Below are 13,955 nucleotides of genomic sequence, written 5' to 3'. Positions count from 1 at the left end.
TGTTCCTGTGCTGTATTGTTCTTTCTTCTTTGTTGTACTTGTCAACTGCCTGTTGTTTTGCACTTATTGATGTGGAAAGATCGTGCAGATGTAGACACGATCAAGATACATTTGAGTACAATCGCCAGCCATAGTTTTGCGGTTTCTATGGAAAGCGATTCCTAAGATCATTGAAAAAAATCCCATCAAATAAAAAAGGAAATGGGACTTATTCTAAAAACCCTGACCTGTAATCTGGAACTTCTCATCATTTCCTGTTTCAGACAAATTGACTGTTGAAAGGCTTATAGTTATTGCTAAGTTATTGCTCAGCCTCTGCCAAATATTTATAGGACACAGTGATCAGGGGCGGGATTCTCCCCTACCCGGTGGGATGGAGTGGCGTGAACTACTTCGGCGCGGGCCGCCCCAAATTTCTCCGCACCTTTAGGGGCCAAACCCTCACCTTTAGGGGCTAGGCCCGCGCCGGAGTGGTTGCCGTCCCGCCGGCTGGCGTGGAAGACCTTTGGCGCCACGCCAGCTGGGGCCTAAAAGGGACTTCCCCAAGACGGCGGAAGTCCGCGCACGCGCGGGAGTGTCAGCGGCTGCTGACGTCATCCCCGCGCATGCGCAGGGGGGATCACCTACCCGTCGGCCATTGCGGAGGCTTACACGGCCGACGCGTAGTAAAAGAGTGCCCCCACGGCACAGTCCCGCCCGCGGATCGGTGGGCCCCAATCGCGGGCCAGGCCACCGTGGGGACACCCCCTGGGGCCAGATCGCCCTGCACCCCCTCAGGACCCCGGAACCCGCTCGCGCCGCCTGGTCCCGCCGGTAAGGGAGGTGGTTTAATTCACACCGGCGGGACCGGTATTACAGCAGCGGGACTTTGGCCCATCACGGGCCGGAGAATCGCCGGGGGGGGGGGGGGGGGGGGGCGATTCCCGCCCCCACCGAATCTCCGGTGCCGGTGAATTCGGCGGCGGCGGGGGCGGGGTTCACGCTGCCCCCCGGCTATTCTCCGACCCGGCGGGGGGTCAGAGAATCCTGCCCCTGGTTTCGCAAAGTTATTTTAGTCAGCACTTACCATCTCCTCTGTGAGGTCATTCCCTCCCTTGAGGAGTTGGACACTCTTGTCCACCACTAAGAGCCCAATAAACGATTGTTCTTCACTGGTGGATACACGGAGCGAGACATTATCAGCTGGCTTGACTTGATCCTCGCTCCAGGACAATGAGACCTGCATCAATTAAGATAATTGTTACATTTTCATTTGCATTTACACACCACCTTTAATGTAATGTGTCTCAAGGCATGAGAAGTCTTTTAGTTATTTAATGTAATGAAATGCTCGAAAGACAACTGAGAAGGCCGAGGCATATTTCAAGAATGGGAACAATTGGAATATCTTTCGGGGCCAGATCCAACAGAGGGATGGGGAACACAAAGCCCGGAAAAGTGCTGCTCAGACAAAGTCTAAGGTGATTTGTCCAAGGAAGGAATACAGACAACCGCAGTGACCATGTTAGTTCAGGATTGACCAACAGTGGAATTGCTGCTGAAGGACAATGACTGCATTTCTGTAACTGTCCCGCTCCCATGGATAAGTTTGGGCAGAAATGAATTCTCTCACCTTGTTTGCAAAGATGCCTTCCACATTCAGCTCCAAAGCATCACTGACAATCTGACCATCTTCTGCAATGTAGTAGACAAGGAGGCTGGCTGAAGGTGCCCAAGAAAGTTCCGGCGTCAGTTTGATTGTGGTGAGGTGGCTTTTGCCAGTCAATACCACTTGTCCCTTTGATACAACCTGAGGGAGCAGGCAGGAAAAGGACAGATAACTGGATATACTTCCCATGTGCTCCAGTCTCACGCTGAAAACTGTTTATCCATATTCTACCAATTTACATCTCATAAAAATATTTCAGAATTCAACACTAAACAAATGGTGTCTAGGGAATTCTTCTCGAAGCTCCAGTCTTCTGGCAATAAATCCATCAGGAAATGAATGGAACAGGGACCAAAGCAATGCAGTTTTGGGGAACTTCCTCAAGGGGAGAATTGCCAACTACCTCATTTCCAAAGCTAACATTGGTGGAGGAGCCAGTGTGCGGGTTGAGGCGGGGGTGGGGGGGCGTGGAATTGGGACTTCAACAACAACTTGCATGTATATAGCATGTTAACATAAAAATAATGGGGAATTATAAGCTCCCGAGCCCCTTGGTAGTTCAAGGTTTGAGCATGTTCATTTTGTTTGCAGAGAACTGGTCCCTGTGTATGAAAGTATGTCACCTTGAGCAAGCATAAATGAGCCACATTATTTGCTCAACAGAGTATCTGAAATTGGTTGCTGATGTAACTATTAGCGCACTCAGCATTGTTCAGCAAGTGCCACCCAATTGCAGAATTGCAGTAGACATTGGGGTGGGTTGTCCATTGGCCGGATCGTCCGTTTCGCCAGAGGCGCACTCACGCCCGCGGATTTCACAGCAATGTGGAGGTGCCTACAATAGAAACCCCATTGGCCAGCTAACGGAACAGAGAATCTCGCTGCCAGCTAGGGCACGCCGCGCCGAAAATGGGTCTGGTGGGACGGAGCATCCCACCCACTGTGTTTTGGGTTTTGCAAACGTAGTCTGGTTGAGTTTGATCTGTATTCTGCCAATTAGGAAGGTTGTCTAACCTCCCCTTTTTAACCAACTTCACCAAATACAGATTAACCAGGGATTCACCACATTGTTCTCTTGTGTTTGTCCACATTAACAACATTTGTTGACTATTGCAATCTCTCTCAGAGGTGAGATACCTTCCTACACATATGAACCTTTCCATTTAAATGATAAATAATTGATAAATCACCTGATAGGTCATCTCGTTCAATACCTCCGAACCTTCAATGGAGACTTCAAACGGCAGCCCCACCTCAAAATAAATAAAGCTTATTAACACACTTTAATATTAAGCTGCTGAGATCAACTGCATGCAATTCTCTCTGATGATTATGAATAGTTAGACATATTACCTTGACATCAAAACTCGCTGTTTGAAGCTGAATAAATGGTCTCTTGGACAATTGTTCATTCCTGTACACTGAAATATGTTCCACCGCTTTCTCAAATGTAAGCTGTTGGGAATTTTAGCACCACAGTCAGTCACATTGTGTACATTTTTTACCTGTGTCTAAAGCCCCAGATTCTACTGACGCCACTTTATTCTTTACTGAGCGAATGAATTAACCGACCAATGTGAGGATCTTACATCCAACAATCTTTGTCTTGACGTTGTCTGGATTACGACTGTGCAATGCACAATCTACAGCGTTAGCTTCTATTAGTTTCAAGTCAATAGCGAAGGGAGGGGCCGTGTCTATGGGTATTTTCTTAGCGTAAGATTGATAAAGTTTTGCAAATTGGAATGTAATTTCATTTGTGCTCCACTTAATCGTCAGGAAATGCGAATTTATTTAACAATACTTTCTGCCTTCCGTGTGCGCCTCCACATCAATGTGCGTCTACGTCAATGGGAATGAAGTAGAAAAGATCGAGAGCTTCAAGGTTTCAGATGTACAGATCACCAACAGCCTGTCCTGGTCCCCCCATGCCGACACTATAGTTAAGAAAGCCCACCATCAACTCTACTTTCTCAGACTAAGGAAATTTGGCATGTCAGCTACGACCCTCACCAACTTCTACAGATGCACCATAGAAAGAATTCTTTCTGGTTGTATCGCAGCTTGGTATGGAGCCTGCTCTGCCCAAGACCGCAGAAAACTACAAAAGGTCGTGAATGTAGCCCAGTCCATCACGCCAACCAGCCTCCCATCCATTGACTCTGTCTATAATTCCCGCTGCCTCAGAAAGGCAGCCAGCATAATTAAGGACCCCACGGACCCCGGACATACTCTCTTCCACTTTCTTCCGTCAGGAAAATGATACCAAAGTTTGAGGGCACATACCAACTGACTCAAGAACACCTTCTTCCCTACTGCCATCAGACTTTTGAATGGACCTACCTCGTATTAAGTTGATATTTTCTCTACACATTGCTATAACTGTCACACTATATTCTGCAGTCTCTCCTTCCTTCCCTATGTACGGTATGCATTGTCTGTACAGCATGCAAGAAACAATACTTTTCACTGTATACTAATACATGTGACAATAAATCAAATCAAATCACATCTGTACTTTGCATGCACATGTGTTTCTAACTGTGTGTGAGTTAGACTGTGTTTGTGTCTCTGTATGTGTGAGCCTGTGTATGTGTTTAAGTTTGAGTGTGACTGTCTGTGTGTGTGTCTGTGTGTGTGTATACATACTGTGTAAGCATGTATAAGTGTGTGGTGAATGATCATCTGTGAATAATAATCATCTTTTTATTGCCCCAAGTAGACTTACATTAACATTGCAATGAGGTTACTGTGAAAAGCCCCGTGTCGCCACATTCCGGCGCCTGTTCGGGGAGGCTGGAACGGGAATTGAACCCGTGCTGCTGGTCTTGTTCTGCATTACAAGCCAGCTGTTTAGCCCACTGTGCTAAGCCAGCCCCAGAGGCTGGTTTACATGGAGGGAGAATTCAGAAATGTCCAAATTATCTACCAGCATGTCTTTCGGGACTTGTGGGAGGAAACCGGAGCACCCGGAGGAACCCACGCAGACACGGGGAGAGCGTGCAGACTCCGCACAGACAGTCACCCAAGCCGGGAATCGAACCCGGGTCCCTGGCACTGTGAAGCAACAGTGCTAACCACGTTTCTACCGTGCTGCTCTTGAATGAAGGAAATGCATCTTTGTGTGAGTTTATATGTGTGCGTGTGTATGAGTGTGCGAGTGTGTGTGCGTATGTATGAGTGTGTGTGTGTGTGTGATTGTGTCAGTGAGTTTGTGAGTGTATGTAAATGTGAGTGTGAGAGAGAATGAGAATTGGTTTAAGGGGGTCTAGAAGGGCAACATACCCTGGCCTAGCCAACGAAGGCCGCAACCTGTAAAAATGATTTTTTTTAAAAGCCTCTACCTTTATCCATAAGTTCACAATGTTTGGCAGCAACGGAACCTGAATCTTAACAAATCCACTCTCAGGAACAGTGACATTGATGGTGGATGTGTGCCTGACATTCTTAACATTGCTGTTGTATTCCAAAGGCCCACTGGCAAATGTTACATTTGATGCAGTTGGCAGCGTTAGGGTCTGCGATACGTAGACAATCAGAATGTTCTCTCTGTCTTCTGGTGTCAATTTTTTGTGATCGATACGAGTCACTTGAACCTTGAAATGAAAAGGAAAAGTGTTTAGCCCATCCATTGGAAACTAAAACAATAATTAAATTGACATTTTAAAGAAATTATTTATTTTTACAGGTGTGGGCGCTGGCTCAGCCAGATTTATTGCCCATCCCTGGTGCGCTTCAGAAGGTGGTGCTGAGCTGCCTTCTTGAACCGCTGCAGTCCATGTGGTGTAGGTAAACCCACTGTGCTGTTAGGGAGGGAATTCCAGGATGTCGCCCCAGCGACAGTGAAGGAACGGCGATATTTTTCAAAGTCAGGGTGGTGAGTGACTTGGAGGGAAACCTCCAGGCGGTGGTGTTCCCAGGTATCTGCTGCTCTTGTCCTTCTAGATGGTAATGGTCGTGGGTTTGGAAGGTGTTGTCTGAGGAACATTGATGAGTTACTGCAGTGATGGTGTGGAGCTTCTTGAGTGTTGTTGGAGCTGCTCTCATCCAGGCAAGTGGAGAATATTCCATCAAATGAAAATGAAATGAAAATCGCTTATTGTCACAAGTAGGCTTCAAATGAAGTTACTGTGAAAAGCCCCTCGTCGCCACATTCCGACACCTGTTTGGGGAGGCTGTTACGGGAATTGAACCATGCTGCTGGCTTGCCTTGGTCTGCTTTCAAAGCCAGTGATTTAGCCCTGTGCTAAACAGCCCCTTAAGTCACGCTCCTGGCTTGAGCCTTGCAGATGGTGGACAACCTTTAGGGAGTCAGAAGGTGAGTTACTCACCGCAGGATCCCGAGCCTCCGACCTGCTCTTGTAGCCACGGTATTAATGTGGCTTGTCCACTTCAGTTTTTGATCAATAGTAACTCCCAGAAAACTCCGCGAGTAAAGAAGGTGCTGTTGGAGCGGAGCAGAGGGGGGGGAGGGTTAGCCCTACCGAACTTTAGGAATTACTACTGGGCGGCAAATATAGCCATGATCGGGAAGTGGGTAGTGGGGGAGGGGTTGGTGTGGGGTGGAGGCAGCGTCTTGTAGGGGCACAGGTTCAGGAGCACTGGTAACGGCATCTCTGCCATTCTCGCCGGCTTGGTACTCCACAAGCCCAGTGGCAGTGGCAGCTCTGAGGGTCTGGGGGCAGTGGCGGAAGCATATGGAAGTGGAGGGAGCGTCGGTGTGGGCTCCAATTTGTGGCAATCACCGGTTTGTCCCGGGGAGGTTGGATGGGGGGTTTTGGAGGTGGCAGAGAGCAGGGACTGAGAAGTTGGGGGATCTATTTATTGATGGGAGCTTTCCAAGTTGAGAGGATTTGGAGGAGGAGTTTGAATTGCTGGGTGGGAATGGGTTTCGCTATCTGCAGGTGAGAGACTTTGTACGAAGGCAGGTTGCGACCTTTCCGTTTCTACCGCCACAGGGGATACAGGATAAGGTCAATTCAAAAACGGGATTGGGGGAAGGAAAGGTCTCTGAAATTTATAAAGAGCTCATGGAGTGGGAGGGAATCCAGATAGGGGAGGTAAAGAGCAAGTGGGAAGATGAGCTGGGTAAGGAACTCGGGGCAGGTCTGTGGGAGGATGCTCTTGAGTAGAGTCAATACGTCCTCATCATGTGCCAGGCTCAGCCTCGTACAATTCAAGGTGGTTCTCACTGGGCACACTCGACGGTGGCCCGGTTGAGCAGGTTTTTTGGGGTGGAGGACAGGTGTGCGGGAGGTCCCGCAAACCATATCCATATGTTTTGGGCATGTCCGAAGCTCAGGGGATTCTGGCAGGGTTTTGCTGATGGCATGGCCACTGTGCTTAAAATGAGGGTGGCCCCGAGTCCAGAGCTGGCGCTTTCTGGAAGACCCGGGAGTCCAGGGAGCGAGAGAGGCTGACATTTTGGACTTTGACTCCTTGGTAGTCCGGGACGGATCCTATGACGCTGGAGGGACACGGAGCCCCCGAAATCAGGGATATGGGTCAGCAACATGGCTGGGATTCTCAAGTTTGAGTTCGCCCTGAGAGGATCAATATTGGGGTCCGTTTGGAGGTGGCAGCCGTTTATCGACTTCTTTGGGGAAAACTAAACTGTTAGCAGATACGAGAGGAGGAGTTGGGTTACGGGAATGGGCGGGGGGGGGGGGGGGGGGGCTTAGTTTAGTTTAGTTCCGGCGGAATCAGCAAGCGGGACTGGGGAATTGTGTGTGTAAGCCAGGTTGGCTGGGTATGGTTGTTGGCTGTAGGGGGAGGGGGGGGTTATACTGAATTACGTTCACATTTGTTTTTGTACTCTCTGTTATTATAAAATCATAAATGCCTTAATAAGATGTTTCAATACAAAATGGTAACCCCCAGGGTGTTGACTGTGGGGGATTCACTGTTGATAATCACATTGAATGTCAAAGCGTGATGGTTTTATTCTCTCTTATTTGGGGTGGCCATTGCCTGGCACTTCTGTAACACGAATGTTACTTGCCACTTGTCAGCCCAACCTGGATATTGTCCAGACCTTGTGGCATTTGCATGTAGACTGCTTCATTATAGATCATAGAATTTACAGTGCAGAAGGAGGCCATTCGGCCCATCGCGTCTGCACTGACCCTTGGAAAGAGCATCTTACTTAAGCCCACATCTGCACCCTATCCCTGTAACCCAGTAACCCCACCTAACCTTTGGACACTAAGGGCAATTTAGCATGGCCAATCCACCTAACCTGCACATCTTTGGACTGTGGGAGGAAACCGGAGCACCCGGAGGAAATCCACGCAGACATGGGGAGAACGTGCAGACTCCGCACAGACAGTCAGCTGAGGTGGGAATTGAACCCGGGTCCCTGGCGCTGTGAGGCAGCAGTGCTAATCACTGTGCCACCGTTCTGCCCTTCCTCGCCATACATTCCCGCCAGGTAAGGGTTTCCCCCTTGGATGGCGTGATGTCACGTTGGCAAGGTTTACGACAGCTATCGCAAAACGGGAATCGGTCGGGGCGAACCTGCCCCGGGGAGAGTTAGCTATGCCCGGTCAGCAACCTGGCACTGCCTGCTGCCAACCTGGCAGTGCCATGGTGGTGCAGTGCTTGTGTGGGAGATGGGGAGGTTGCCCTGTTGCTTGTGAATGGTCCTCCTTAGATGTGGGAGGGGGAGGATTGCCAAAGTGCTAGTAGTGGGGGATGCAGGTCAGTGCCCTGATGCTTGTGGGGGGTCCCCCTTATCTTTTCAAGTTTCCTTTCAAAGCTGATTGTGGCACCCTTTTCTGTTGAGAAAACGTGCTGGCTCTATCAGGTGCCACAGTGGGCGGGATCCAGACTTGCAGAGTTAAGTGAGTTTAAAAGCTCACTTAACTCTGCTGACTCCACATGGAACCAGCTCCCAGGATCTGCCGGCCTCACTCAGGAGACCCCAGCTTGTTGCCGTTTAACACTGGTCCCCTTAAACGGGGACCGGGTGGAACTGCACTTGGGGGGGGGGTCCCCAGGTGATTGGAGGCACATGGGTGGCTGGTGTCTGGACAGGGTGGCACCCCTCCACTGCTGCTCCCTTCCTCTCTCCCTCCCCCTCCACCTCCCCATCTCCATCACACTGCCCTGCCCCTCCTCTCTCCCTCCCCCCCTCCCTCACACTACCCCTCTCCTCCCCTCCCCTTGCCCCATCTCTCCCCATCCTCCTCCCCTTCACTCCTCCCCCCCCCCCCCCCTTTCTCACACCACCCGCTCCTCCCCTTGTCCCCAGACTTGTTCGGATTGGGCCTTGAGGAAAAAGGCGGGCTCTCACTGAGGACTTACATTGGCCGTGAAGTTGAGAGGCGGCTTTAGGATTTTCTGGTGGTTGACAGTCTCCAGCTTGTACTTCTTGAATGAAAGAGTGACATTTACATCGGTGGACTGCGTCAGACCTGTTATCACAAAACAGGAACTTCATTGACAGGCAAACATTGAGCTGATCGAGCGATCAGGAATGAAATCACTCAGTTTAATATCGACCCGTCACTTGAGTATGGAACTTGAATACTGCTGAAGAATAGAGACTGGTTCAGGGGATGTGTCTGGCTCTGGCAAAGCCAACATTTATTACCCATCCCTCATTGTCTCTGAGTGGTTTGTTGGGCCATTTCAGGGGGGCAGGTGAGGATCAACCATATTGCTTTGGGTCTGGAGTCGCCTACAGGAAGGTGGTAACATACTGATATTGTCACTGGGCTAGTAATCCGGAGACCCAGGGTAATGCTCTGGGGGCCTGGGATCGAATCCCACCACGTCAAGTGGTCAAATATGAATTCAATTTTTAAAAACCTGGAATTAAGATTGTTGATTTCTGTAAAAAAAATAACATCTGGTTCACGAATGTCTTTTAGGGAAGGAAATCCGCCGCCCTTACCCGGTCTGGCCTACATGTGACTCCAGACTCTCTTAACTGCCCTCTGAAATGCCACTCATTTCAGGAGCAATTAGGAGTGGGCAATAAATGCTGGCCCAGTCAACCACACCCAATGAAAATGAGAAAGAATGTCAGCCAGACAGGGTAAAGATCCCCCTCCCTAAGTGAACCAGAATGGGTTTTTGAAACAACCAATGATAATTATCGTGGTCACCGTTGCTGAGACTCGCTTTCATTCGCAGGCAAAAAGGAAGACGTCCAGGCGTTCCGCCGTTTCTGAGTTCAACAGCAGCATGGGTAACAATAGTTCCTTGACCCATTCTCCATGGCACTATCTCAGCCAATCAGCGTTGACTTGCAAACCAATCAGCACCGTGCTCTCGTGCAGTAGAAATGGCCACTATCTTTGAAAGTTGGGACTCTTGCATCTGATTGGTGCACCAATGAAAAGTTTCAAGACTTTAATATCTCTTAAAATTCCAACTCAGTCACAGCATCGGGCAGCGACAACCCCAGATCGTGGAAATGATTATTGCTGTGTGCAAATTTGCTGTCGCATTTCCCAGTCAGACAAAAGAACTAGAGATGACTTTCATAGAATTTACAGTGCAGAAGGATGCCATTTGGTCCATCAAGTCTGCACCGGCCCTTGGAAAGAGCACCCTACTTAATCTCATGCTTCACCCTATCCCTGTAACTCAGTAGTAATAGTAATAATAATAATAATAATCACTTATTGTCACAAGTAGGCTTCAATGAAGTTACTGTGAAAAGCCCCTAGTCGCCACATTCCGGCACCTGTTCGAGGTAACCCCACCTAAACTTTTTTGGACACTAAGGGCAATTTATCATGTGAAATCCACCTAACCTGCACACGTGGGCAGCACGGTAGCATTGTGGATAGCGCAATTGCTTCACAGCCCCAGGGTCCCAGGTTCGATTCCGTCTTGGGTCACTGTCTGTGCGGAGTCTACACATCCTCCCCGTGTGTGCGTGGGTTTCCTCCGGGTGCTCCGGTTTCCTCCCACAGTCCAAAGATGTGCAGGTTAGGTGGATTGGCCATGATAAATTGCCCTTAGTGTCCAAAATTGCCCTTAGTGTTGGGTGGGGTTACTGGATTATGGGGATAGGGTGGAGGTGTTGACCTTGGGTAGGGTGCTCTTTCCAAGAGCCGGTGCAGACTCGATGGGCCGAATGGCCTCCTTCTGCACTGTAAATTCTATGATAATCTATGATAATCTTTGGACTGTGGGAGGAAACCGGAGCAAACCCACGCAGACACGTGGGGAGAACGTTCAGACTCCGCACAGACAGTGACCCAAGTCGGGAATCGACCCTGGAGCTGTGAAGCAACTGTGCTAATCACTGTGCTACCGTGCCCCCACTTGCAGACAAACGTCGTCATGCATCGTGTGGTTAGAGTTTACAATGCACTGCCGGATAGGGTGGTGACTGCAGATTCAGTGGTAGCTTTCAAAAGGAATTTGGATAAATACTTGGCAGGGAGAAACTTTGCAGGGCTGGACAGAAGAGAGACCGAGAGTGCGCCTAAAGTGGATAGCCTCATTCAACTATCCTTCACCGGCGCGATGGCCGATCAATCTCATTCTGTGCTGTTAGATTCTATGACCTCTATTCAAGGCTGAGCAGAAGGAATGGGAGGACTGGAGAAAAACATACATAAAAACAGATGAATTAGGAGTAGGCCATTTGGCCCTTCGAACCTGCCCGCCAGTCAATAGGATCGTGGCTGATCAGATTGTAACCTCAACCCCACAGTATCCGCGATGACCTTTCACCCCCTTTCTGATCAAGAATCTATCTACCATTGCGGGTCTTTCATCCTGCAAGTGAGGTTCCTGATGGCAGAATTGCTCGCGTGCAAGATCAGGAACATTTCCTCTGAACCATTACTTGGAATTACATTTTCCAAGTAAGGTAAATGAAGTCTGAGATATTTGTGGGGATAGAGATGGTCCTTTGGGTGTTGGAGAGTTCCGATTGGTCATCTTGGTAGTCGGGCAGCAGGTCATGTGACACCCAGTTAATAGCAGCGAATAATCTCATGGGGTTTCAAAGGTTGTACACAGTCAACACCGTCATTTTGTGGTCACACCTTACCTGTGAGCGATTCTATCACAACAGCTTTGATTGTCATTGAGAGCTTAAAATTTCTGTATGATTCTGAAAAAGGTTCCATCAGCGATTCGAATGAGTGGTTTGCGGGGATTGAACCTCTTTCCCCCAGCAACCTTCCATACACACTCAGAAAAAACTCCTGAAGCCCAGAGAAAGGGATGATGAAATGAACAGTTCCATTGGTCTGCAGTGGTAGATATAGAGAGAGTTAATGCTCGCTCATATTGGATCACCTTGTGATAAATCAAGCATTTTAGCCTCTGCTAAATCATTCACAGGAATTTCGCAACGTTTAAACAATTCCTTCAAGGGGTGCGCGTTTTGCTAGTTCGGCCAGCATTTATGTTGCCCATCCCTAATTGCCCTTAAGAAAGTGGTGGTGAGCTGCCTTCTTGAACCGTTGCAATCCATGCCATGTAGGAGCACCCACTGTGCAATTAGGGAGGGAGTTCCGGGATTTTGACCCAGCGACAGCGAAGGAACGGCGATATATTTCCAAGTCTGGTTAGTGTGTGGCTCGGACAGGAACTTGTAGGTGACGGTATTCCCATGTGTCTGCTGCTCTTGTCCTTTTAGATGGTAGAGTTCCCGCATTGGGAAAGTGTTGTTAAAGGAACCTTGGTGAGTTGCTGCAGTGCATCTTGTAGATGGTACACACGGCTGCCACTGTGTGTTGGTGGTAGAGGGAGTGGGTGTTTAAGTTGATGGATGTGGTGCCAATCAAGTGTTGAGCTTCTTGATTATTGAAGCTGCCCTCATCCAGGCAAGTGGAGAGTATTCCTTCACACTCCTGACTTGTGCCTTGTAGATGGTGGACAGGCTTTGGGGAGGCAGGAGGTGGAGTTTCCACTGCAGAATTCCCAGCCCCTGGCCTGCGTTTGTAGCCACAGTATTTATATGGCTAGTCCAGTTCAGTATCTGGTCAGTGGCAATTGACCAGATGCCGATAGTGGGGGATTCAGGATTTATCCCGGCATTCACTAATTTTCAGAGGGCCCAATAGGATTTGGCATTCTCTTCCCCAGAGGGCAGTGCAAGCTGGGTCACTGAAGGCTGAGTTACACAGGTGTTTGATTGGCAAGGAGGTCAAGGGTTATAGCGGGAGGCAGGAAAGCGGAGTTGAGACCACATGCGGTCAGCCATGATCATTTTGAATAGTAGAGCCGGCTCGAGGAATGGCCAACTCCTGTTCCTGTTTCTTATGTTCTCACAGATGGTGTGGCTGAAGAAAACAGTCTGGTTGTGTTGAAGAGGAAGTTGGATAATGCCGTGAGAAGGGAATAGAAGGTTAGGTTAACAGAGTGAGATGAATTAGATTGGGAGGAGGTTTATGTAGAGCACAAACACCAACAGAGACCAGTAGGGCTGAATGGTCTGTTTTGGGGCTTGACCTTCCATTTAATTCTATCTGATGAAAATTTGCTTTCTTGACTAACTTGCCAGAGGAGTAGGACACTGAAGGAGGCGCATTGAAGTCATCGGGGTAGGGATGGAGTAAGAAATAAAATTCCAAATGTACCTCAAAGGTTTTGTTTATTGTTGATGAGGTGTATGGGAAGGATATGATGATCGTCACATTTCCTTCCACGGGTTTTCCGTACAGGTACCTGTAAAGGAACAAGATATTAGGAATACCGCACAAATGCTGCTGCAATAACCTCCGAGTTTGTCAGAGGAATGGACAATAAATGCTTCCCTTGTCAATGACTATCACAAACAGTCATTATTCACAAATATCGGCAACCTCTCCAGCTCCCTCTCTCACTGCCTACGCAATCGCAGAACAAGCCCGATGCTGTCTGTCATTCAATGGGTTAATTCAGACTTGTTCGAGCCTCCCCCTCATGGCCTGCGGACTGGGTTTTGGCTAGACTCACATAATGAAACAGCGGAGTCCCCAGCAGCAGGACAGGTGAGCCACGCAAAATGGCTTAGACATGGGCGGGACTGGACGATTCTGTAGGCAGCCAATGGCAATAAAGCACACTGTTGGGGCGGGGAGCTAAATTCCTGTGCTTTGTTTATTGTTGTTTTTTAAATTATCAATTTATTGTTTTGACATTGTTTTTGTTCAGCGCATTGTCACTTTCCATATGTAAGTTTTTTTTTAAATTCATGTGGCTCCTTTAATACAATGGAATGGTCCAACAAGGTGTTTCGCAGGAGGGTTATAAAACACAGTATAGCACCGAGCCACTGAAGGAGACATCAGGTCAGATGTCCAAGAGGCAGGTTTTAAGGACCATCGTAATGGAGGAAATATGTAAAATA

The 13,955-nt window shown here is 48.7% G+C and overlaps 1 protein-coding gene across 1 annotated transcript in view; it reads right to left on the bottom strand.

Annotated features, from left to right (window-relative positions):
* The window catches only part of cd109 (CD109 molecule), a 130,046-nt gene that overhangs the window by 92,638 nt on the left and 23,453 nt on the right, over positions 1–13,955 (bottom strand). The window contains exons 8-15 of the mRNA XM_072514017.1: positions 13,204–13,291; positions 11,667–11,868; positions 8,954–9,063; positions 4,993–5,244; positions 3,002–3,103; positions 2,839–2,901; positions 1,613–1,789; positions 1,067–1,219 (exon numbers count right to left, since the gene is read on the bottom strand). Of these exons, the coding sequence (XP_072370118.1) occupies positions 1,067–1,219; positions 1,613–1,789; positions 2,839–2,901; positions 3,002–3,103; positions 4,993–5,244; positions 8,954–9,063; positions 11,667–11,868; positions 13,204–13,291 (1,147 nt within the window). The remainder of the gene's footprint in view (positions 1–1,066; positions 1,220–1,612; positions 1,790–2,838; positions 2,902–3,001; positions 3,104–4,992; positions 5,245–8,953; positions 9,064–11,666; positions 11,869–13,203; positions 13,292–13,955) is intronic.

This window comes from Scyliorhinus torazame, chromosome 1 (genome assembly GCF_047496885.1).
Source record: "Scyliorhinus torazame isolate Kashiwa2021f chromosome 1, sScyTor2.1, whole genome shotgun sequence".
Taxonomy (NCBI): Eukaryota; Metazoa; Chordata; class Chondrichthyes; order Carcharhiniformes; family Scyliorhinidae; genus Scyliorhinus; species Scyliorhinus torazame.
This window is presented reverse-complemented; position numbering and strand designations above follow the sequence as displayed.